Below are 24,939 nucleotides of genomic sequence, written 5' to 3'. Positions count from 1 at the left end.
TACAGTAGCTCATTTCCAATTCGATTAATTTCGCTCAACTGTGAATACAATATGAATTGAGTTATAGGCCTACTCAGGCTGGTTATAGGCAGACTATCACATTCAACCAATACCATAGCCCATATAGCCCATCTGTCCTATTTAAAAAGGACTGAAGACAGAAACAGCTCATTTGGTTCCATTTCAACATATGTATTAGTGAAACCAAAGTGTTGTAACATATATCAATTAAATAAAAAAGCCTAGTACACACACCAAAACTTTTCAAATGTTTAAATGAAAAGGCTATTGCACAAAAAAACATGGACTGGCGGGTGCATCGCAAATTCAGAACCGTTGAACAGCAACATAATATACTAAAGCACAGACCATTGGGAACGAGATCAGAATGACTGCTAAGGCATGATCCATAAATCTAGCCTACAAAACTAAAACAATCCATATGTTTAAATCAAAAGGCCTGATTAACATGACATCAATAACGCAGCCACATCCCAAGGCCCCGGTGCCGACACATTCAGAAATCAAAAGATGGTTTCTATTTTAGTTTAAAAGCTCTGACAAAGGCCAAGAGAACAAGAAACACTTTTCAATGAGAAAACAGAAATCCACTTCGGGTAAAAAAAGAAAGAAAAAATAAGAAGAATGCCTGTTTTCAAAGTTGTAGCCTAAGATGCAACAGCCTACTCGTGATCATTTTAAGAAGAACAAAAACTACTTAGCCTACATTTGAATACCACCGCAGAAGCTTCGCTATTTGGCGTCTTCCCAATTAATGGTTTGGCTCCTTGAAAAGAACTAGGGCCTTTCACTCGCAGCCCACCTCTTCCAATGCATTGTGGAAAAGTGTGCATCGAAGATGAAGAGCTGAAATGCGTATACCATCCTGGCATTTAAACCATACTCGATTTTCGAAAATTCACATAGGCCTACTATAAAACATATTTTTGCTTACTGAGAAGGCGTCATGCGCGATTGCGCTGTTTCCCGCTATTCGTTGATTTAGGTACCACATCCCCATATGTAAGTGATGAGCTGTTGTCAAAGCCGAAATGACTATGACATTCGGGCATTTAAAGGATACTCGATTTTCAAAATGTCTCATACTATTAAACATTATTTTTCCGCATACTCAAATGGCCTACTATTTAGGACGCAAGTATGGGTATTCGGACACGATCACTGTATAGAGCAGGGTTCCCCAACGGGCACCCCAAGTTTTCTGAGCACATTCTTTATTTATTTGGGACATAGAAGACTGTAAAAACACCAGGTAATCATTTTAATTTGGAAAATCTGTTCGCAAGCATTCCCACTAATAGAGAGACGTGATCTTATACAAATGTAAGCAAGGTTTGAAATTATTACATATTAGTCAAATATTATATCTGTTTGGGCTTCTTGCGGTCAATTTGCAGTCTGAAAATTATTTTCAATTATGTTTCGGCCCCCAACCTTCCTGCCTCCCGACCATCAGCTCAAGAAAAAATCGGCCCAACTCTGAATATAGTTGATGATCCCTGGTGTTGAGCAAACAGCTGCATTTAGCAGTGTGTGTGTCTGTGTTTCTCTGTGTGGGTACATGCTTGAGTGTGTGCATGTGTATACATGTCAGGAAAATCATAGATCACAGTTTTGATTAGGTCTGACTCCAAACCAGCGGCCATTTTGAAACAGAAACAGTAAAGTCTCTAAGCCTGATGAGAAAGCAGCAGGGATGGTAACTGTCCACGTAGCTAGCAGCACTGTGCTCCCTCCTCCCCTCAGTTCCACTATCTGGGGAATAGGCTCCATTTATTTCCGCCATTCTGTCAGCATTACTTCTGATATCAGCTATACTGTATGTCAAGTAAGGCTAGCTTATAAAGTATCACATGCATGTTGTGAATTCTACTGATTATAAAAGGGGTGGGTATGGATGGGTATGGATCACCATGAGTAATAGGTATTTTAAAGGGGCAATCAGCAGTTGTTACATCGATTTATGGACTTATACATTAATGATATGTACCCATTGATTCTTGAAGAATATAACTTATAAATGCCTCATGCCTCAACTGTCCTACCTCATCAGAACACAGCATATAGGCTTGTTTTACTCCAATGTTTGTAAACAAAGTAAATGTAAACAACCACTATATAGCCTCATAAGATGGTTAAAACTATAATTTTGATATCATGGATGGTCAGTCCTTGCATCCATTGCTCTGTCTATGAATTTGAGAGTGGTAACATGTCTTCAGACCCATCCCTCAGCTTTTTACAGAAACAGGGGTGGTGAGTATGCTTCGTTATTATTTCTACTGCTGATTGCCACTTGAAAATAAATATTTGTACTTGTATTTCCTGTAAACCTAGCTCATTCTGTGCTTCAGCCAGCTCCCCTGTCATGTTCATTGTCATGCCAATAATGGATAGGCTTAGGCGTGACACGGAATGAGAGATGATTTTAAACCTACCCAGTTTTGTATAGCCAATGTGTGGGTGTTTAGAGGACAGTGGAGGGCATATAGGTCCCGTGTAGCTCAGTTGGTAGAGCATGGTGCTTGCAACGCCAGGGTTGTGGGTACGATTTCCCACGGGGGGCCAGTATGATATATATATTTTTATGTATGCACTCACTAACTGTAAGTCGCTTTGGATAAGAGCGTCTGCTAAATGATTAAAATGTAAATATCTGTGTGGATGTAGCAGGCCTACACTTAGAAAAAAAAGGAGCTAACTAGAACCTAAAAAAGTTATTCGGCTGTCCCCATACAGTGCATTCAGAAAGTATTCGGACCCCTTGACTTTTTCCACATTTTGTTACGTTACAGCCTTATTCTAAAATGGATTAAATTGTTTTTTTTCTTCATCAATCTACACACAATACCCCATAATGACAAAGCAAAAACAGATTTTTAGAAATGCTTGCAAATTTATTTACATAAGTATTCAGACCCTTTACTCAGTACTTTGTTGAAGCACCTTTGGCAGCGATTACAGCCTTGAGTCTTCTTGGGTATGATGCTACAAGCTTGGCACACCTGTATTTGGGGAGTTTCTCCCATTCTTCTCTGCAGATCCTCTCAAGCTCTATCAGGTTGGATGGGGAGCGTCGCTCCACAGCTATTTTCAGGTCTCTCCAGAGATGTTAGATCGGGTTCAAGTCCGGGCTCTGGCTGGTCCACTCAAGGACATTAAAGAGACTTGTTCCGAAGCCATTCCTGCGGTGCCTTGGCTGTGTGCTTAGGGTCGTTGTCCTGTTGGAAGGTGAACCTTCGCCCCAGTCTGATGTCCTGAGTGCGCTCTGGAGCAGGTTTTCATGAAGGATCTCTCTGTACTTTGCTCCGTTCATCTGTCCCTCGATCCTGACTAGTCTCCCAGTCCCTGCCGCTGAAAAACATCCCCACAGCATGATGCTGCCACCACCATGCTTCACCGTAGGGATGGTGCCACGTTTTCTCCAGACGTGACGTTTGGCATTCAGGCCAAAAAGTTCCAAGCAGGCTGTCATGTGCCTTTTGCTGAGGAGTGGCTTCCGTCTGGCCACTCTACCATAAAGGCCTAATTGGTGGAGTGCTGCAGAGATGGTTGTCCTTCTGGAAAGTTCTCCCATCTCCACAGAGGAACTCTGGAGCTCTGTCAGAGTGACAATTGGGTTCTTGGTCACCTCCCTGTCCAAGGCCCTTCTCCCCCGATTGCTCAGTTTGGCAGGGCGGCCAGCTCTAGGAAGAGTTTTGGTGGTTCCAAACTTCTCGGATTTACGATTGATGGAGGCCATTTGGAAAATCTGACCATAATTCTATCCTCCTGATTCCTGCTTACAAGCAAAAACTAAAGCAGGAAGTACCAGTGACTCGCTCAATATGGAAGTGGTCAGATGACGCAGATGCTACGCTACACGACTGTTTTGCTAGCACAGACTGGAATATGTTCCGGGATTCGTCCAGTGACATTGAGGAGTATACCACCTCAGCCACTGGCTTCATCAATAAGTTCATCAACGACCAGTGACTGTACGTACATATCCCAACCAGAAGCCATGGATTACAGGCAACATCCGCACCAAGCTAAAGGCTAGAGCTGCCGCTTTCAATGAGCGGGACACTAATCTGGACGCTTATAAGAAATCCCGCTATGCCGCAGACGAACCATCAAACAGGCAAAGTGTCAATACACAACTAATATTGAATCATACTACACCGGCTCTGATGCTCATCAGATGTGGCAGGGCTTGAAAACTATTACGGACTACAAAGGGAAACCCAGCCGCGAGCTGCCCAGTGACGCGTGCCTACCAGACGAGCTAAATGCCTTTTATGCTCGCTTCGAGGCAAGCAACACTGAAGCATGCATGAGAGCACCAGCTGTTCTGGACGACTGTGTGATCACGCTCTCCGTAGCCAATGTGAGCAAGACCTTTAAACAAGTCAACATTCACAAATCCGTGGGCCAGACGGATTACCAGGATGTGTACTCAAAGCATGTGCGGATCAACTGGCAAGTGTCTTCACTGACATTTTCAACCTCTCCCTGACCGAGTCTGTAATACCTACATGTTTCAAACAGACCACCATAGTCCCTGTGCCCAAGAAAGCGAAGGTAACCTGCCTAAACGATTACCGCCCCGTAGCACTCACGTTGGTAGCCATGAAGTGCTTTCAAAGGCTGGTCATGGCTCACATCAACACCATCATGCTGGAAGCCCTAGACCCACTCCAACTCGCATACCGCCCCAACAGATCCACAGATGACGCAATCTCAATCGCACTCCACACTGCCCTTTCCCACCTGGACAAAAGGAACACCTATGTGAGAATGCTGTTCATTGACTACAGCTCAGCGTTCAACACCGTAGTTCCCACAAAGCACATCACTAAGCTAAGGACCCTGGTACTAAACACCTCCCTCTGCAACTGGATCCTGGAATTCCTGACGGGCCGCCCCCAGGTGGTAAGGGTAGGCAACAACACATCTGCCACGCTGATCCTCAACACTGGGGCTCCTCAGGGGTGCGTTCTTAGTCCCCTCCTGTACTCCCTGTTCACCCACGACTGCGTGGTCAAGCACGACTCCAACACCATCATTAAGTTTGCTGACGACACAACAGTGGTAGGCCTGATCACCGACAACAATGAGACAGCCTATAGGGAGGAGGTCAGAGACATTGGCAGTGTGGTGCCAGGAAAACAACCTCTCCATCAATGTGAGCAAGACAAAGGAGCTGATCGTGGACTATAGGAAAAGGAGGGCCGAACACGCCCCCCATTAACATTGACGGGGTTGTGGTGGAGCGGGTCGAGAGTTTCAGGTTCCTTGGTGTCCACATCACCAACGAACTATCAATGTCCAAACACACCAAGACAGTTGTGAAGAGGGCACAACAACACCTTTTCCAACTCAGGAGACTGAAATTATTTGGCATGGGTCCCCAGATCCACCATCGAGAGCATCCTGACCGGTTGCATCACCACCTGGTATGGCAACTGCTTGGCATCTGACCTTAAGGCACTACAGAGGGTAGTGTGTACGGCCCAGTACATCACCGGAGCCAAGCTTCCTGCCATCCAGGACCTATATACTAGCTGGTGTCAGAGGAAGGCCCAAAAAATGGTCAAAGACTCCAGTCACCCAAGTCAAAGACTGTTCTCTCTGCTACCGCATGGTAAGCGGTACCGGAGCGCCAAGTCTAGGTCCAAAAGGCTCCTTAACAGCTTCTACCCCCAAGCCATAAGACTGCTGAACAATTAATCAAATGGCCACCCGGACTATTTACATTTTGTTTTTATACTGCTGCTACTCGCTGTTTATTATCTATGCATAGTCACTTTACCCCTACCTACATGTACAAATTACGTCGACTAACCTGTACCCCCGCACATTGACTCGGTACTGGTACCCCCTGTATATAGCCTCGTTATTGTGATGTAATTTTCTTGTGTTACTTTTTGATTTTATTATTTTACTTTAGTTTATTTAGTAAATATTTTCTTAACTCTATTTCTTGAACTGCATTGTTGGTTAAGGGCTTGTAAGTAAGCATTTCACGGTAAGGTCTACACCTGTTGTAGTCGGCGCATGTGACAAATAACATTTGATTTGATTTGATTTGAATTGAATTATTTCGACCTCATGGCTTGGTTTTTGCTCTGACATGCACTGTGAACTGTGGGACCTTTTATAGACAGGTGTGTGCCTTGCCAAAACATGTCCAATCAATTGCATTTACCACAGGTGGACTCCAATCAAGTTGTAGAAACATCTCAAGGATGATCAATGGAAACAGGATGCACCTGAGCTCAATTTCGAGTCTCATAGCAAAGGGTCTGAATACTTATGTAAATAAGGTATTTTTTTATACATTTGCAAACATTTCTATAAACCTGTTTTGCTTTGTCATTATGGGGTATTGTGTGTAGATTGATGAGGATTTTTTTATTTACTCCATTTAAGAATAAGGCTGTAACGTACCAAAATATGGAAAAAGTGAAGGGGTCTGAATACTTTCCGAATGCACTGTAGGTGGACCCTATGAAGAACCCTTTTTGGTTCCAGGTAGAACCCTTTTGGGTTCCATGTAGAACGCTTTTCACAGAGGCTTCTACATTGAATCCAAAAGGGTTCTACCTAGGACTGAAAAGGGTTCTTCATTTGGAACCCTTTTGTAGGCATTGCATTGGTACTCTATGTGTGCTTATAACAGTGTATGTTAGCTCTCTGGACGTTAACTTAACTTAATTGACAATGGTATTTTCCATATCCTACATTCTTCAGTGGCGTTTTCCCCTTATTGCATGCGAAGAGCAAGCCAAGGCACACTATGGTAGCTGGGTGCTTGGGATAGTCAGGATCATAGACCTGGGTTCAAATGCTATTTGAAATAATTTCAAATACTTTAGCTGGGCTTGATTGAGCATGCCTGGCACTATGGAACCAATAGAATAGTTGCAAAAGTGCAAACCCTGCCCCGCTGGCCGTCTAGACAGGCTAAAGCAAACACTCAAATTATTTGAAAGATTTCAGATAGTATTTGAACCCAAGTTTGTTACAGTCAGGATTCCAGTTAGGTCCTTGCCTCTTTCTTAAACCCACGCAAACGTTCAAATTACTCCTTGAGAGAGAATACACAAATCTCAAGGAGAATTCAAATCCAAAGCGCTCACAGACGAAAGGGACCTAAATAAGGAATTAAATCAGGCTTAAATGCTTAATGTGAAACTATGGTTCACTTCACTCTCCTATTAACGCAGGGGAAGTCATAGTTGAGGTTTCAATGGGACGTCAGAATTGCCATGACATTACGAAGTCCAAACCCACTGGATGTCTGTGTCAAGACGTTTGCCAACCAACCCAGTCTTAGAATAATCATCCCTCAAGCTTCATGAGGTGGAGTGAGAAAAATACATCACCATGTTAGAGACAGATATATTGATTGTTTATGGGTTCCCCAGGTCTATTCCATTGCCTTGGAAATCAAACAAATGGTTTCAGCCCAGAAGACAGATTGTTTACATCAGACATTTGACAGTAGACAGTATGGTGGTGGTGACTCACTACTAAACACCACCAAATCTAAGGCTGTTATGTAAAGCTGACCCAACCCTGGCTAGGGCTGCTCTGACGGCAGTGTCACAGGACAAGACAGGTATCCTGACCCTGTAAATGCCGGCCTGCCTGTGTCTCTAAGGCTAAGCCTTCACTGTCTGTTTTTCTCTCATCATTAATATCTCTGACCTGATTTGTGGCCAAGGCTTAAGATCCAAATCTGTGTACCAACACAAACACACACAAAGAAAAAATGATGAAAATCAATTTTGTATATCACATAATGTATGTAGAATTTGTTCATGTTTATATACACTGAGTGTACAAAACATTAAGAACATCTGCTTTTTCCATGACACAAACTAAATCCAGGTGAATATTATGATCCCTTGTTGATGTCACTTGTTAAATCCTCTTCAATCAGTGTAGATGAAGGGGAGAAGACAGGTTAAAGGAGAATTTTTAAGCCTTGAGACAATTGAGTTATGGATTGTGTATGTGTGCCATTCAGAGAGTGAATGGGCAAGACAAAATATTTAAGTGTCTTTGAATGGGGTATGGTAGTAAGTGACAGGCGCACCGGTTTGTGTCAAGAAATGCAATGCTGCTGGGTTTTTCATGCTCAACAGTTTGCTGTGTGTATCAAGAATGGTCTAACCCCAAAGGACATCCAGCCAACTTGACACAACTGTGGGAAGCATTGGAGTCAACATGGGCCAGCATCCCTGTGGAATGCTTTCGACACCTTGTAGAGTCATGCCCCGACAAATTGAGGCTGTTCTGAGGGCAAAAGAGGGAGGTGCAACTCAATATTAGGAAGGTGTTCTTAATGTTTTGTCCACTCAGTGTATAGCATCCACGTATGAAATGTTGTATTATGCTCCTACATCATACAGTTGAGTGAACTGTTTTTTTCTCTGTCTGTACGTATGTCTGTCCTTTCAGGACATTGATGAGTTGATGCACACGGACAGACCGGACTGGCAGAGTGTCATGCAGTACGTTTCTCAGATCTACAAGTACTTTGAGACTTGACAGAGAAGAGGAGGCAGAGGAGGAAGAAAGGATGCACCGCAGTACTTTCTGTACGGTCCATGTCCCATTCTCTCAACATTGAACCCTAGAACCCTTATCCCTCAAATTGACTGAACCCCCTCAACTGACCTTCGCATCCGCCTCAACACTAAAAGTTTGAACTTGCTTGAAGTTACTGTTTTTTCTAACTCCTACATACATAATGGTACAATCAACACTTTGTGTTAGAATGCTGAGATCTCTGACTGCAAATAAGAAATATAAAACCTTGTTGTTAGCACTTATATGGAAAAGACATGACGCAATTATTTTTGATTGTTTATGTTGAAGTCCAATTATTATTTTGAAATGATACTTTAAAGGGATAGTTCACCCAAATTACAAAATTACACATTGGTTTCCTTACTCTGTAAGCAGTCTATGGACAAGGTATGACAGCAATCCATGCGTTGGTTTAGTTTGCTTGGCACTGTTTCCAAATGCTAATGTTTTAGCATTTGTGGCACAAATCCCATTCAAGTCATGGTACCGATATTAGCGTTGTTCGCGCGTCATGTCCAAATAATCCAAAAGTGTCTAAAATTGATTATGAAGCTCAACAAAGTCACTTATCGATGATTTAAACATGATTGGCGAAAAATTCTATAATCGGTACCTTGACTTGAATGGGATTTGTGCCACACATGCTAAAACATTATCATTTGGAAACAGTGCCAGGGAAACTAAACCAAAGCATGGATTCCTGTCATACCTTGTCCATAGACTGCTTACAAAGCTTACTATGGTAAAACAAATTAAAACAAAACCTAATCATGAAAAAAGTATTTAGTTAACTGAAATAAAATAATTAACAAACCCGTTTGAAAAACTAAACTGAAACTATTATCTTTGACTCCAAAACTAATTAAAATAAGTAAAACACGTTGAATGAAACATTGAACTAAACCATCATAAAACAAATTGAATGGGATTTTCAAGACTTTGGGGGATTTTCAAACAACTAGAATTTCTGCTGACCCACCCGTCCCCAAATTTAATGACACAACCTTAAAATCTGAACAATTCTATTTTTACATCAACAAATAACCTTAAATTCATTACATTTTCATCTCGCTCATCAAAATGTTTTGAACCAATAAATACATTTACTCAATAAAATTGTATTTTTCAAATGATCTTTCTCAACAACTTTTGTATATTGTCGCATACATTAATCTGCACTCTTAATTTTTTGCCAATGCAATTCCCCCGCGACCCCACTAGTTGCGACCCCGAATTTGAATACCACTGGCTTACAACGTAAGGAAACCAATACGTCATTTTGTAATTTGGCGAACTATCCCTTTAAAGGAAGAGTTTGGTTTTACATGAGAAGCCTATCAAATTAAATTGACTGCTTTCCGTTCATCCAAAATAAACCATTGCCTTTGTTTTTGTTACGAGACAGACCCAAGTTGCCATCTATTGACGTCACACTACAATGTATTGACAACACTACATGTAGCTCTGAATAATATTTTACAGTTACACTATTTAATGAAAATGTGTTATTATTAATAAGGAATGTCTTTGTTGTTTGAGCACTGTGGGCCTGACTGACTGACTCAGTCAAACCATTATATGGTGTCTTTTAGCAAGTGTTGTTTTTGGGTTTTGCACAGCAATATGATTTTGTCTCCAGCAAGCCTCTTTCAGCTGTAGCTATCATACTGGGGATGGTCGAGTGAACATAACTGCAAAATGTGTTGAAACTAGGACAATTACGAAAATGTCATCCAAATGTACCATGACGGACAATCCAGAATGAACCAACACCCCTGAATGTTTAGTGTCAGTCATGGTTAGTCTCTGATAAAGGAGGAAGTGCTGCAGTACAGTATTTATTTATATATGTGCTCGGAAATGTGACAATGATGCAGGAAATGTGTGCGTTTTCTATTACAGAGAGAGAGAGATTTCTGAGATTTGCTCAGAGGTGGACGCCTCTTCTGGACTGACTGACAGATGGATATTGTTAAATAAAGTATTTTGTCAATCATCACTGGTCATTGTCACACTTTCTATTGTGTGTGTGAATGGTGTGTGCGTGTGTGTGTGCCTGCATGTGTGTGTTTTAGATGAGATCGGTTGTCATCTGAAGCCTTGTTTATACAGTGGAGAGAACAAGTATTTGATACACTGCCGATTTTGCAGGTTTTCCTACTTACAAAGCATGTAGAGGTCTGTAATTTTTATCATAGGTACACTTCAACTGTGAGAGACGGAATCTAAAACAAAAATCCAGAAAATCACATTGTATGATTTTTAAGTAATTAATTTGCATTTTATTGCATGACATAAGTATTTGATACATCAGAAAAGCAGAACTTAATATTTGGTACAGAAACCTTTGTTTGCAATTACAGAGATCATACGTTTCCTGTAGGTCTTGACCAGGTTTGCACACACTGCAGCAGGGATTTTGGCCCACTCCTCCATACAGACCTTCTCCAGATCCTTTAGGTTTCGGGGCTGTCGCTGGGCAATACAGACTTTCAGCTCCCTCCAAAGATGTTCTATTGGGTTCAGGTCTGGAGACTGGCTAGGCCACTCCAGGACCTTGAGATGCTTCTTACGGAGCCACTCCTTAGTTGCCCTGGCCGTGTGTTTCGGGTCGTTGTCATGCTGGAAGACCCAGCCACGACCCATCTTCAATGCTCTTACTGAGGGAAGGAGGTTGTTGGCCAAGATCTCGCGATACATGGCCCCATCCATCCTCCCCTCAATACGGTGCAGTCGTCCTGTCCCCTTTACAGAATAGCATCCCCAAAGAATGATGTTTCCACCTCCATGCTTCACGGTTGGGATGGTGTTCTTGGGGTTGTACTCGTCCTTCTTCTTCCTCCAAACACGGCGAGTGGAGTTTAGACCAAAAACCTCTATTTTTGTCTCATCGGACCACATGACCTTCTCCCATTCCTCCTCTGGATCATTCAGATGGTCATTGGCAAACTTCAGACGGGCCTGGACATGCGCTGGCTTGAGCAGGGGGACCTTGCGTGCGCTGCAGGATTTTAATCCATGATGGCGTAGTGTGTTACTAATGGTTTTCTTTGAGACTGTGGTCCCAGCTCTCTTCAGGTCATGCCGTGTAGTTCTGGGCTGATCCCTCACCTTCCTCATGATCATTGATGCCCCACGAGGTGAGATCTTGCATGGAGCCCCAGACCGAGGGTGATTGACCGTCATCTTGAACTTCTTCCATTTTCTAATAATTGCGCCAACAGTTGTTGCCTTCTCACCAAGCTGCTTGCCTATTGTCCTGTAGCCCATCCCAGCCTTGTGCAGGTCTACAATTTTATCCCTGATGTCCTTACACAGCTCTCTGGTCTTGGCCATTGTGGAGAGGTTGGAGTCTGTTTGATTGAGTGTGTGGACAGGTGTATTTTATATAGGTAACGAGTTCAAACAGGTGCAGTTAATACAGGTAATGAGTGGAGAACAGGAGGGCTTCTCAAAGAAAAACTAACAGGTCTGTGAGAGCCGGAATTCTTACTGGTTGGTAGGTGATCAAATACTTATGTCATGCAATAAAATGCAAATTAATTATTAAAAAATCATACAATGTGATTTTCTGGATTCCTGCAAAATCGGCAGTGTATCAAATACTTGTTCTCCCACTGTACCTGTGTCACGTGTGTCAGTGTAATGCGGTGGATCGAAGTCAGGCGCAGGACACAGAAACTCGTATGAAACGTACTTTACTGTAGAAGTAAAGAAAACAATACAAAACACCTCCACACAGGGAGGAACAAACCCGCTCACCAACGACACACGAAACGAAAAGCAAACACGCACAAAACACATTGGGAGCCACCGGGTTAAATAGGGAAGGAGTAATCACATAATGGGCAACAGGTGTGTAACAATAGACAACAGGTGCAACATAGAAAATAGATTGGCAGCAGCTAGTATTCCGGTGACGACGAACGCCGAAGCCTGCCCGAGCAAGGAGGATGGGCAGCCTCGGCAGAATCCGTGACACCAGCCTCGGGGACGGCCAGGAGGACGCGGAGCAGGGCGAGTAGGATGACGACGATGGAAATCCCTTAACAAGGAGGGCTCGAGGATGTCCCTCCTGGGAACCCAGCTCCGTTCCTCCGGACCGTACCCCTCCCACTCCACGAGATACTGCAGGCCTCCCACCCGACGCCTTGAATCTAAGATGGAACGGACCGAGTACGCCGGTGCCCCCTCGATATCCAGTGGGGGCGGAGGAACTTCCTGTATCTCAGACTCCTGGAGTGGACCAGCTACCACCGGCCTGAGGAGAGACACATGGAACGAGGGGTTCATACGATACTCAGGAGGAAGCTGTAACCTATAACATACCTCGTTCAATCTCCTCAGGACTTTGAATGGCCCCACAAACCGCCGACCCAGCTTCCGGCAGGGCAGGCGAAGGGGCAGGTTTCGGGTCGAGAGCCAGACCCGGTCCCCCGTTGCATACACCGGAGCCTCACTGCGGTGGTGGTCGGCGCTCGCCTTCTGCCGCCCGATGGCCGGCTGCATGCGCACATGGGCAGCGTTCCAGGTCTCCTGCGAGCGCCGAAACCATTCATCCACCGCAGGGACCTCAATCTGGCTCTGATGCCAAGGTGCCAGAACCGGCTGATAACCTAAAACACACTGGAATAGAGTAAGGTTAGTGGAGGAGTGAGTTTTGGGCCATCTCTGCCCAGGGGAGGAAAACCAACCACTCCCCCCAACGGTCCTGTCAATACGACCTCAGATACCTACCCACCTCCTGGTTGACTCTCTCCACCTGCCCGTTACTTTCGGGGTGAAACCCTGAGGTCAGGCTGACCGAGACTCCCAGACGTTCCATGAACGTCCTCCAAACCCTCGAGGTGAACTGGGAACCCCGATCAGACACTATATCCTCAGGTACCCCATAGTGCCGGAAGACATGTGTAAATAGGGCCTCAGCAGTCTGTAGGGCCATAGGGAGACCGGGCAGAGGAATGAGGCAGCAGGACTTAGAAAACCGATCCACAACGACCAGGATCGTGGTGTTCCCTTGTGAGGGGGGAAGATCCGTCACGAAATCCACCGATAGGTGCGACCACGGTCGTTGTGGAACGGGTAGGGGTTGCAATTTCCCTCTGGGCAGGTGTCTAGGAGCCTTACACTGGGCGCACACCGAGCAGGAGGAAACATAAACCCTCACGTCCTTAGCTAAGGTGGGCCACCAGTACTTCCCACTAAGACAATGCACTGGCCGACCGATGCCAGGATGACCAGAGGAGGGTGACGTGTGAGCCAATAGATCAAACGATCGCGGACCTCCAGCGGGACGTACACGTGACCCTCTGGACACTGGGAGGAGTGGGTTCGTTACGCAACGCCCGCTCGATGTCCGCATCCACCTCCCACACCACCGGTGCCACCAGACACGACGCCGGAAGTATGGGAGTGGGCTCCACGGAACTCTCCTCCGTGTCATACAGTCGGGACAGAGCATCTGCCTTAGCATTCTGGGAACCTGGCCTGTACGTAAGGGTGAAACAAAAACGGGTGAGAAACATAGACCACCTTGCCTGGCGAGGGTTTAATCTCTTCGCCGCCCGGATGTACTCCAGATTGCGGTGGTCAGTCAAAATGAGAAAAGGGTGTTTAGCTCCCTCAAGCCAATGTCTCCACGCTTTCAGAGCTTGGACCACAGCCAACAGCTCCCGGTCCCCCACATCATAGTTGCGCTCCGCCGGACTGAGCTTCTTCGAAAAGAATGCACAGGGTCGGTGCTTGGTGGGTGTGCCCGAGCACTGGAAAAGTACAGCACCTATCCCAGCCTCAGACGTGTCCACCTCAACCGTGAAAGCCAAGGAGGGATCCGGATGAGCCAGCACTGGAGCCGAGGTAAACAGGTTCTTCAGATGATTGAACGCCCTGTCCGCCTCAGCTGACCACCGCAGACGCACCGGTCCCCCCTTCAGCAATGAGGTAATGGGAGCCGCTACCTGACCAAAGCCCCGGAAAAACCTCCGGTAGTAATTGGCAAACCCCAAAAATTGCTGCACCTCCTTCACAGTGGTTGGAGTCGGCCAATTACGCACGGCCGAAATGCGGTCACTCTCCATCCTCACCCCAGACGCGGACATGTGGTACCCTAGGAAGGAGCTGGACTCCTGAAAGAACAGGCATTTCTCCGCCTTGGCATACAGGTCATGCTTCAACAGTCGCCAAGCACTTTACGCACCAGGGACACATGCTCGGCCCATGTAGCGGAGTATATGAGAATGTCATCAATATACACCACTACACCCTGTCCGTGCAGATCCCGGAAAATCTTATCGACAAAAGCTTGGAAGACTGATGGAGCATTCATCAACCTGTATGGCATGACGAGGTACTCAGTGTCCTGAGGTGGTACTGAATGCTGTCTTCCACTCATCTCCCTCCCGAATACTCACCAGGTTGTACGTGCTCCTGAGATCCAATTTCGTGAAGAAGCGCGCCCTGTGCAGTGACTCCGTCATACAAGCTATCAGAGGTAAGGGATAGCTGTACTTGACAGTGATCTGATTAAGCCCACGGTAATCAATGCACGGGCGTAACCCACCATCCTTCTTCTTCACGAAAAATAAACTTGAGGAAACAGGTGAAGTGGAAGGCCGAATGTATCCCTGTCTCAGAGATTCGGAGACATATGTTTCCATAGCCACCTTCTCTGCCTGTGACAGAGGATACATGTGACTCCGGGGAAGTGCAGCGCCTACCTGGAGATTTATCGCACAATCCCCCGGACGATGGGGTGGTAATTTAGTCACCCTCTTTTTACTGAAGGCGAGAGCCAAATCGGCATACTCGGAAAGAATGTGCATTGTGGAGACCTGGTTAGGACTCTCCACCGTAGTAGCCCCTAAGGAAACCCCTACACACCTCCCTGAGCACTGACTGGACCATCCCTTGAGAGCCCTCTGTTGCCAGGAAATAGTGGGGTCATGAGTGGTTAACCAGGGAAGGCCCAACACCACAGGATACGCAGGAGAATCAATCAGATAGAGACTAATCCTCTCCTCATGACCCCCCTGCGTCCTCATTAAGAGTGGTGCGGTAACCTCCCTGATTAGGCCTGACCCTAGCGGGCGACTATCTAATGTGTGTACAGGGAAGGGCACATCAACACGAACAGTGGGAATCCCTAAACTATGTGAATATTGACGATCAATAAAATTCCCAGCTGGGCCTGAATCTACTAGCGCCTTATGCTGGGAATGAGGAGAAAACTCTGGGAAAACAACCTCTATACACAGCTGACCAACAGGGAGCTCTGGGTGAGTCGGGTGCTTACTCACCTGAGATGGTGGACCAGTGCTCTGCCTACTGCCTCGACTCCCTGGGGATCCTCCCCAGCACCGACCCGCAGTGTGTCCTCTGCGGCCACAGTTGGTGCAGTGGACGGCCCCTCTCCTGGTCTCCCTAAGCGCAGCACCTCCGAGCTCTATGGGTGTAGGGTCGGAGGTGCTGGGGGATGGAATGAATGGGCCCTGATCAGAACGTCCGTGGGTCTCCAACAGGTTATCCAGCCTGATGGACATCTCCACCAGTTGGTCCAGGTTGAGATTGGTATCCCTGCAGGCCAGTTCCCGCCGAACGTCCTCCCTTAGGCTGCAACGATAGTGGTCGATCAGGGCTCTCTCATTCCATCCTGCGCTGGCTGCCAGAGTCCTGAACTCCAGCGCGAAATCCTGGGCACTCCTCCTCTCCTGTCGTAAGTGGAACAGACGCTCGCCCACCGCTCTCCCCTCCGGTGGATGATCGAATACCGCCCGGAAGTGGCGGGTGAAATCCTCGTAGCGGACCGATGTAGCGTCAATTTCTCCCCACTCGGCGTTGGCCCACTCGAGCGCCTTCCCTGACAGACAGGAGATGAGGGCGGACACGATCTCGTATCCCGAGGGCGCCGGGTGAATGGTTGCCAGGTAGAGCTCTACCTGGAGAAGGAAACCCTGACACCCGGCTGGTGTACCGTCATATGCCCTTGGGAGCGAGAGCCGAATCCCACTGGGCCCAGGTGGCGAAGGGGTGGACTGTGGTATGGGTGGTTGAGTGGTTGGAGGAGGTGTAGGAAGGCCACCTCTCTCCCATCGGTCCATAGTATTCATCACCCTCTCCATAGCAGTGCCGAGAGCCTGGATTCTGCTCGCCTGCCGTTGGATACGTTCCTCCAACGATCCGGATGGACCGACTGTACCTGCTGACTCCATTTTATGGTGCGTGTTTATGTCACGAGTATCAGTGTAATGCGGTGGATCGAAGTCAGGCGCAGGACACAGAAACTCGTATGAAACGTACTTTACTGTAGAAGTAAAGAAAACAATACAAAACACCTCCACACAGGGAGGAACAAACCCGCTCACCAACGACACACGAAACGAAAAGCAAACACGCACAAAACACATTGGGAGCCACCGGGTTAAATAGGGAAGGAGTAATCACATAATGGGCAACAGGTGTGTAACAATAGACAACAGGTGCAACATAGAAACATAGAACATAGATCGGCAGCAGCTAGTATTCCGGTGACGACAACCTGGCAGTAACAGGTGTCCTGTGTCTTGATCTTTTCCACATTCAGATTGTGCCCACATTTTCAAACATGCTTCTACACATGGTATTAAAGTAGCTGTTCAGTGTTGCAGGTTTCTATGAAGTATAACCTATAATTAATTACAAAATGAATTAAATAGATTTCGTTCCAATAAATTATAATTAAGGATGTTAAAAAGCAGCTTTTTTCTGTCCCTGCTAGGCCTGTGAGGAAACAACAGAATGGTATGAGCTTATACGGTCAAAAACAGCTGATTTGCCAGTTTAACCAATGAGAAGTGAATGCACTTGGATATTCAAATAAGCTACCAACTCTACGTCCAACCTACTGGCTAGCAGGCTTGCTTTGTTTTACCCATGCGGCAGCTTAACCAAGACAAATAGTTTGTATGGATTCAGGATTTGGAAAAGCATTATGGAACTACAAGGGCACTACTACAGTGGGGAAAAAAAGTATTTAGTCAGCCACCAATTGTGCAAGTTCTCCCACTTAAAAAGATGAGAGAGTCCTGTAATTTTCATCATAGGTACACGTCAACTATGACAGACAAAATGAGAATTTTTTTCTCCAGAAAATCACATTGTAGGATTTTTTATGAATTTATTTGCAAATTATGGTGGAAAATAAGTATTTGGTCACCTACAAACAAGCAAGATTTCTGGCTCTCACAGACCTGTAACTTCTTCTTTAAGAGGCTCCCCTGTCCTCCACTCGTTACCTGTATTAATGGCACCTGTTTGAACTTGTTATCAGTATAAAAGACACCTGTCCACAACCTCAAACAGTCACACTCCAAACTCCACTATGGCCAAGACCAAAGAGCTGTCAAAGGACATCAGAAACAAAATTGTAGACCTGCACCAGGCTGGGAAGACTGAATCTGCAATAGGTAAGCAGCTTGGTTTGAAGAAATCAACTGTGGGAGCAATTATTAGGAAATGGAAGACATACAAGACCACTGATAATCTCCCTCGAGCTGGGGCTCCACGCAAGATCTCACCCCGTGGGGTCAAAATGATCACAAGAACGGTGAGCAAAAATCCCAGAACCACACGGGGGGACCTAGTGAATGACCTGCAGAGAGCTGGGACCAAAGTAACAAAGCCTACCATTAGTAACACACTACGCCGCCAGGGACTCAAATCCTGCAGTGCCAGACGTGTCCCCCTGCTTAAGCCAGTACATGTCCAGGCCCGTCTGAAGTTTGCTAGAGTGCATTTGGATGATCCAGAAGAGGATTGGGAGAATGTCATATGGTCAGATGAAACCAAAATATAACTTTTTGGTAAAAACTCAACTCGTCGTGTTTGGAGGACAAAGAATGCTGAGTTGCATCCAAAGAACATCATACCTACTGTGAAGCATGGGGGTGGAAACATCATGCTTTGGGGCTGTTTTTCTGCAAAGGGACCAGGACGACTGATCCCTGTAAAGGAAAGTATGAATGGGGCCATGTATCGTGAGATTTTGAGTGAAAACCTCCTTCCATCAGCAAGGGCATTGAAGATGAAACGTGGCTGGGTCTTTCAGCATGACAATGATCCCAAACACACCGCCCGGGCAATGAAGGAGTGGCTTCGTAAGAAGCATTTCAAGGTCCTGGAGTGGCCTAGGCAGTCTCCAGATCTCAACCCCATAGAAAATCTTTGGAGGGAGTTGAAAGTCCGTGTTGCCCAGCGACAGCCCCAAAACATCACTGCTCTAGAGGAGATCTGCATGGAGGAATGGGCCAAAATACCAGCAACAGTGTGTGAAAACCTTGTGAAGACTTACAGAAAACGTTTGACCTGTGTCATTGCCAACAAAGGGTATATAACAAAGTATTGAGAAACTTTTGTTATTGACCAAATACTTATTTTCCACCATAATTTGCAAATAAATTCATTACAAATCCTACAATGTGATTTTCTGGATTTTTTTTTCTTCATTTTATCTGTCATAGTTGACGTGTACCTATGATGAAAATTACAGGCCTCTCTCATCTTTTTAAGTGGGAGAACTTGCACAATTGGTGGCTGACTAAATAATTTTTCCCCCCACTGTATAACAGCAATAAATGCAGATTGATTATTTCACAAACGTGAGTTGTTTCTGTCCATTGCTTTGTCACTATTCCTGATATTTTCTGTTGTTAGCTAGCTAACTAGCTGCTACCTACATCAGTAAACAATAGCTAACTAGGGGCTCTATTCAATCTGTAAAGCTGAAGCGTTACAGATTACGTGATAGAAATGTAAAGGTCATTTCCAATTGAGCCGACATATGCAGCATTTACAGTGAATGCAGTCTCCGCTAAAGCGGTAACATTGCCTTTAAATTGCAATCACGCTGTAAAGCTGAACTTCCGCGATGCGGATTGAATAGAGCCCCTAGGTTTCCTCTTGACATCCAACTTTTAGCTACAAACCACAGGATTTGAAACAGAAGCGACTGGTGAGATAGTTGTTGTATAGGCTGTAAAGGCTTCCTTTTTTGCTAAACACCATCTGTGGATTGCTTGGCTCGGCTAACTACCTTGTGTGTAGTGTGCAGTGCACTCCTGATTCTGTCTCCCCTACCAGATAATTCAGACCAGAGAGTGGGTTAGCATATATATATATTTTTACTGTTTTTTTGGGGGGGTACAGATTATTGTATGGGACAAAATACAAACTTTTTTGAGAAATTTGGAGAGACATTTATTTTGTTGAGGAAATGTATGTATTTGTTCTGTTCATTTTGATAAGAGATGAAAATGTAATGAATTGAAGGTTATTTGTTGATGTACACATTTGTATTTACCGATTTTAAGGGTGTCATTAGATTTGGGGATGGGCTCCCAAGGAATTCTTTAGAAAAAAAGGGGGTCCCCACTGAAAAAGTTTAATTACCAATGATTTAGAGGGCGGTATAATGATGATTTAAATGGTTTAACTGTCCAGATTCGTCTACACTTGTAAGATATCCAGACACAATGCATGCCTGACTACCTCAGGAAGTGGGCAGGAAGATCTGATCACAATCATATCACAATGAGTCTTTTGATTATCTACACCTGTCTAAAAATGTGGGCACAATCAGAATGTGGACAAGATCAGGACAAAGGATGCTGTCACGTCTCCTCCCGTTGCTTCCCTCCGGCGATCTGATTCGCCGGTCTGCTGAGCCACCGGTCTGAGCGCACCATCTCGGCAACACCGGAATAGAAACCCAACGCACCCTAATTACCTCCAGCGCACCTGCACCTCATCATCTCATCACCACCCCTATTTAGCCCTGGTTCTGCGGGAACCCTCGCCCTGCCGGAGCGCTATGACGGTAAAACTACTAAATGTAGCGGCTTCCTGCTACAGGCTTCACTTTATCTGGCGCGTCAGCCTGGGGCATATCCATCTGACCAAGCCAGGATAGCGTTGGTGATTTCGCTACTTAAAGGAAAGGCGCTGGATTGGGCCACGGCAGTCTGGGAAGGAGAGGAGGCAATGGCGCTTCCCTACCCTACCTTCCTCGCTCGGTTCAGGGCGGTGTTTGATCATCCCACGGAGGGAAAGGACGGGGTGAGCGTCTCTTCCATCTACAACAGAGAGAGGGACCCGCGTCCGAGTACGCTCTGAGTTTCGCACGGTGGCGGCGTCTTCCGGCTGGAATGAGCGTGCTCTGCACACGGCCTTCAGGAGAGGCTTATGGGAGGACATTAAGATGGAACTCGCATGTCGGGACGACGAGATGGACCTTGATATCCCATCACCACGTCCATCCGTCTTGACGAAATGTTGAGAGACAGTGTTCCCAACACCTCCCAGAGCCTCGACGCTCACCCCATCTGAGCTATGGAAGCCGCCCTGCTTCCGAGTCCTCACCCATGGAGGTGGGCAGCACCCCCTACATCACCACGGACCACAGATCTCCTGGCGGTATAACTCCCATCGCCGCTCCGTGAGTGTTACGTCATCTCCTATCACAAAACCATTGTTTTTAGTTCCCATAACGGTGACTGGTTATTCCTTCTCTTCCATTTCTACTGCAATGATAGATTCCGGATCAGCGGGGAACCTTATAGATAGGGAGCTGGTCTCTGAATGGGGGTTGCCCACCATGCCACTGCCATCTCCGCTACACGTCACCTCACTGGACAATAAACCCCTTGGATCAGGCACCATTACGCACGTCACTCTCCCCATCACATCACCATTCCCACACTACTGGAGCACCACGAGGAGCTGTCATTCCACATCGTCACGTCACCCCTTCACCGGATCGTCTTGGGATTGCCCTGGCTCAGACTACACAGTCGAATGGGCAGGTGGAGCGCATGAACCAGGAGCTGGGGAGGTTTCTTCGTTGCCACTGTCAGGACCGGCAGGGTGAGTGGGCGAGGTTTCTTCCCTGGGCAGAATATGCCCAGAACTCCTTCGTTCCTCCATGGGGCTCACTCCCTTCCAGTGCGTCCTGGGGTACCAGCCGGCCCTGGTCCCTTGGACACCCAGCCAGACCGATGCGCCCGCTGTCGACGAGTGGTTCCACAGGGCCAGCCAGGTCTGGGACGCCACCCATGTCCATCTCCAGAGGGCCATTCGTCTCCTCCCGTTGCTCCCCTCCGGTGCTCTGATTCGCCGGTCTACTAATCCACCGGTCTGAGCGCACCATCTCGGCAACACCGGAATGGAAACCCAACGCACCCTAATCACCTTCAGTGCACCTGCACCTCATCTCATCACCACCCCTATTTAGCCATGGACTGTTCTGTATTGTGTTGTGTGTGTGATTGTTAAGCGTCGTGTTGTTTACTCTCTTTGTTATTCTCTTTCTCATTATTAAGTAAACCTTGACCTTGTTAATTCCTGCGTCTGCGTCCTGCCTCTTCGTATATCAGTACTCGTCACAGATGCATGTTAGAACCAGGTATAAACAGTGCTTGAGTGAGTTACTGTAGGTGCCCATGTATTAATTTCTCCTCTCCTTTTGTTAAGGATTATAGGGGGAAGTGGACAGGTGTTTCTAATCCAGAATTAGAGTAGCCTTCATAAATTAGAGTAAAATACACCACATGGGATGTTATGTTACAGCTTTTCAACATAACAATATTATCTGATGTGTGACACAGCAGGGTTGTAGTCAGTGGTGTCAGTATCCATCGCCCTGGATGGTACCACTTTTAATAGGGTTTCCAGAAAGCCTATTAAACCTCTGTGCCAGTGTTGTAAAAGCATTTGTGTATGGGGAGGTATTTTTCTCTTGCCATCAGGGCCATTGTTATATCCTAATGCATTTCTAAAGTTACTTCATAGTGCAGACAGGCTGGTACGTGCCTTACAAACAGGTGAGTGTATTCTCCATATCCTGCGTACAATCCTTTATGGATAACATTTACACTGAACAAAATACAAACGCAACATGTAAAGTGTTGGTCCCATGTTTCATGAGCTGAAATAAAATATCCCAGAAATGTTCCATATGCACAAAAAGTTTATTTCTCTTAAATGTTTTGCACAAATTTGTTTACATCCCTGCTAGTGAGCATTTCTCCTTTGCCAAGATAATCCATCCACCTGAGAGGTGTGGCACTTTTAAGAAGCTGATTAAACAGCATGATCATTACACAGGTGCACCTTGTGCTGGGGACAATAAAAGGCCACTCTAAAATGTGCAGTTTTGTCACCAACACAATGCCACAGATGTGTCAAGTTTTGAGGGAGAGTGCAATTGGCATGCTGACTGCAGGAATGTCCACCAGAGCTGTTGCCAGAGAATTGAATGTTAATTTCTCTACCATAAGCCGCCTCCAACGTCGTTTTAGAGGATTTGTCAATATGTCCAACCGGCCTCACACCTGCAGACCACGTGTAACCACGCCAGCCCAGGACCTCCACATCTGGCTTCTTAACCTGTGGGATCGTCTGAGACCAGACAGCTGATGAAACTGTGGGTTTGCACAACTGAAGAATTTCTGCACAAACTGTCAGAAACCGTCTCAGGGAAGCTCAACTGTGTGCTTGTCATCCTCACCAAGGTATTGACCTGACTGCAGTTTGGCATCGTAAACGACTTCAGTGGGTAAATGCTCACCTTCGATGGCCACTGGCACGCTGGAGAAGTGTGCTCTTCACAGATGAAGCCCAGTTTTAACTGTACCGAGCAGATGGCAGACAGTGTGTATGGCGTTGTGTGGGCGAGTGGTTTGCTGATGCCAACGTTGTGAACCCCACCGCCCCATGGTGGCGGTGGGGTTATGCTATGGGCAGGCATAAGCTACAGACAACCAACACAATTGCATTTTATCGATGGCAATTTGAATGCACAGAGATACCGTGACGAGATCCTGAGGCCCATTGTCGTGCCATTCATCTGCTGCCATCACCTCATATTTCAGCATGATAATGCACAGCCCCATGTCACAAGGATCTGTACACAATTCCTGGAAGCTGAAAATGTCCCAGTTCTTCCATGGCCTGCATACTCACCAGATATGTCACCCATTGAGCATGTTTGGGATGCTCTAGACGTGTATGACAGCGTGTTCCAGTTACCGCCAATATCCAGCAACTTCGCACAGCCATTGAAGAGGAGTGGGACAACATTCCACAGGCCACAATCAACAGCCTGATCAACTCTATGTGAATGAGTTGTGTCGTTCTGCATGAGGCAAATGGTGGTTACACCAGATACTGACTGGTTTTCTGATCCACCAACAGATGCATATCTGTATTCCCAGTCATGTGAAATCCATAGATTAGGGCCTAATTTATTTATTTCAATTAACTGATTTCCTTATATGAACTGTAACTCAGCAAAACCTTTGAAATTGTTGCATGTTGCATTTATATTTTTGTTCAGTGTAAAAAGAAGGAAAGGATCCTAGACTGAACATATCTTCATTGCTAGCTGGCTAATGTTAGCTATGCTAGGGGTTAGGGTTAAGGTCAGGGTTAAGGTTAGGTTAAAGGGTTAAGGTTAGGGGAAGGGTTCGCTAAAAGGGTTAACGTTAGAGTTAGAGTTAAAAAGTAGTAAGTATTTGCAAAGTTGCTAATTAGCTAAAATGCTAAAGTTCTCTGTGATGAGATTTGAACACGCAGCCTTTGGGTTGCTAGTCGTTCGCGTTATACGCCTACCAATCCACCCCGACCAACCACCCTCCTTTCACTGCCTTAATTAACCTTCTGTCAAATGTAACGTATCATAATAATTTCAGTGTCTCGCAACTATGTTTACTATATCTACGTTTACTATGTTACGTCTAGTCTATGAGACCAGGCTGCTGGGGGAGGACAATGACAAGTGGGTGGAAGTTAGTGTATGAATCAATTCACACATTTTAGACATTGGTGGAGGGATAGCCATGAAATGAAAACAGATGTAGATGTCTTGAGTGGGTTATTGCTAGCACAATAAAAAACGACTACATCAACCTGAAAGCATGTTGGTTCATTGTTTACACCAACTTTAATAGGTGCGTAATTACGCTTTTAAAAGTGATGACTTGTCTGAGCTTCATTAAAATGGCGCGGTTGTTTGCAGCATCACACGTCGTCTGTAGACAGAATTTGAGGCGTGGCTAGCCTACTCTGTGTAATGACATTTTTTCCTTACTTGAAAAAACATGTGAAGTAGTGAGTCTCCACAACTGCCGCGCAGCAGATGCTTGGCTTGAAGGGACAGGACGCACAAGTATGTTTAAGTAAAGGACTGTCAAATAATGCAGTTTCAAGAGGGGTAAGCAACAAAGCTATTTCAGAAATTGTTTGCAGATATGAGTTTTCATGTTTTTAATGTCTATTTGATAACATGTGGCTTGGTTTGAGTAATTG

The 24,939-nt window shown here is 45.8% G+C and overlaps 1 protein-coding gene across 2 annotated transcripts in view; it reads left to right on the top strand.

The window, feature by feature from the left end:
• Window positions 1-10,599, top strand: part of LOC311136549 (cytospin-B-like) — a 117,400-nt gene extending 106,801 nt beyond the window's left edge. Inside the window, exons 13-14 of one of the 2 annotated variants that reach the window (XM_084170721.1) lie at window positions 8,473-8,612; window positions 10,507-10,599. In XM_084170721.1, coding sequence (XP_084026847.1) covers window positions 8,473-8,562 — 90 coding nt within the window. In that variant the 3' untranslated portion in view covers window positions 8,563-8,612; window positions 10,507-10,599. Of the gene's footprint in view, window positions 1-8,472; window positions 8,812-10,506 lie in introns of those variants that run through there. The other variant, XM_084170722.1, reaches the window with a different exon arrangement.
• Window positions 10,600-24,939: the final 14,340 nt, after the last annotated feature.

Source organism: Coregonus lavaretus (assembly GCF_964263955.1).
Source record: "Coregonus lavaretus genome assembly, chromosome: 10".
NCBI classification, from domain to species: Eukaryota; Metazoa; Chordata; class Actinopteri; order Salmoniformes; family Salmonidae; genus Coregonus; species Coregonus lavaretus.
Note: the sequence above shows the minus strand (reverse complement) of the source record. Positions and strands in the feature narration are given on the sequence as shown.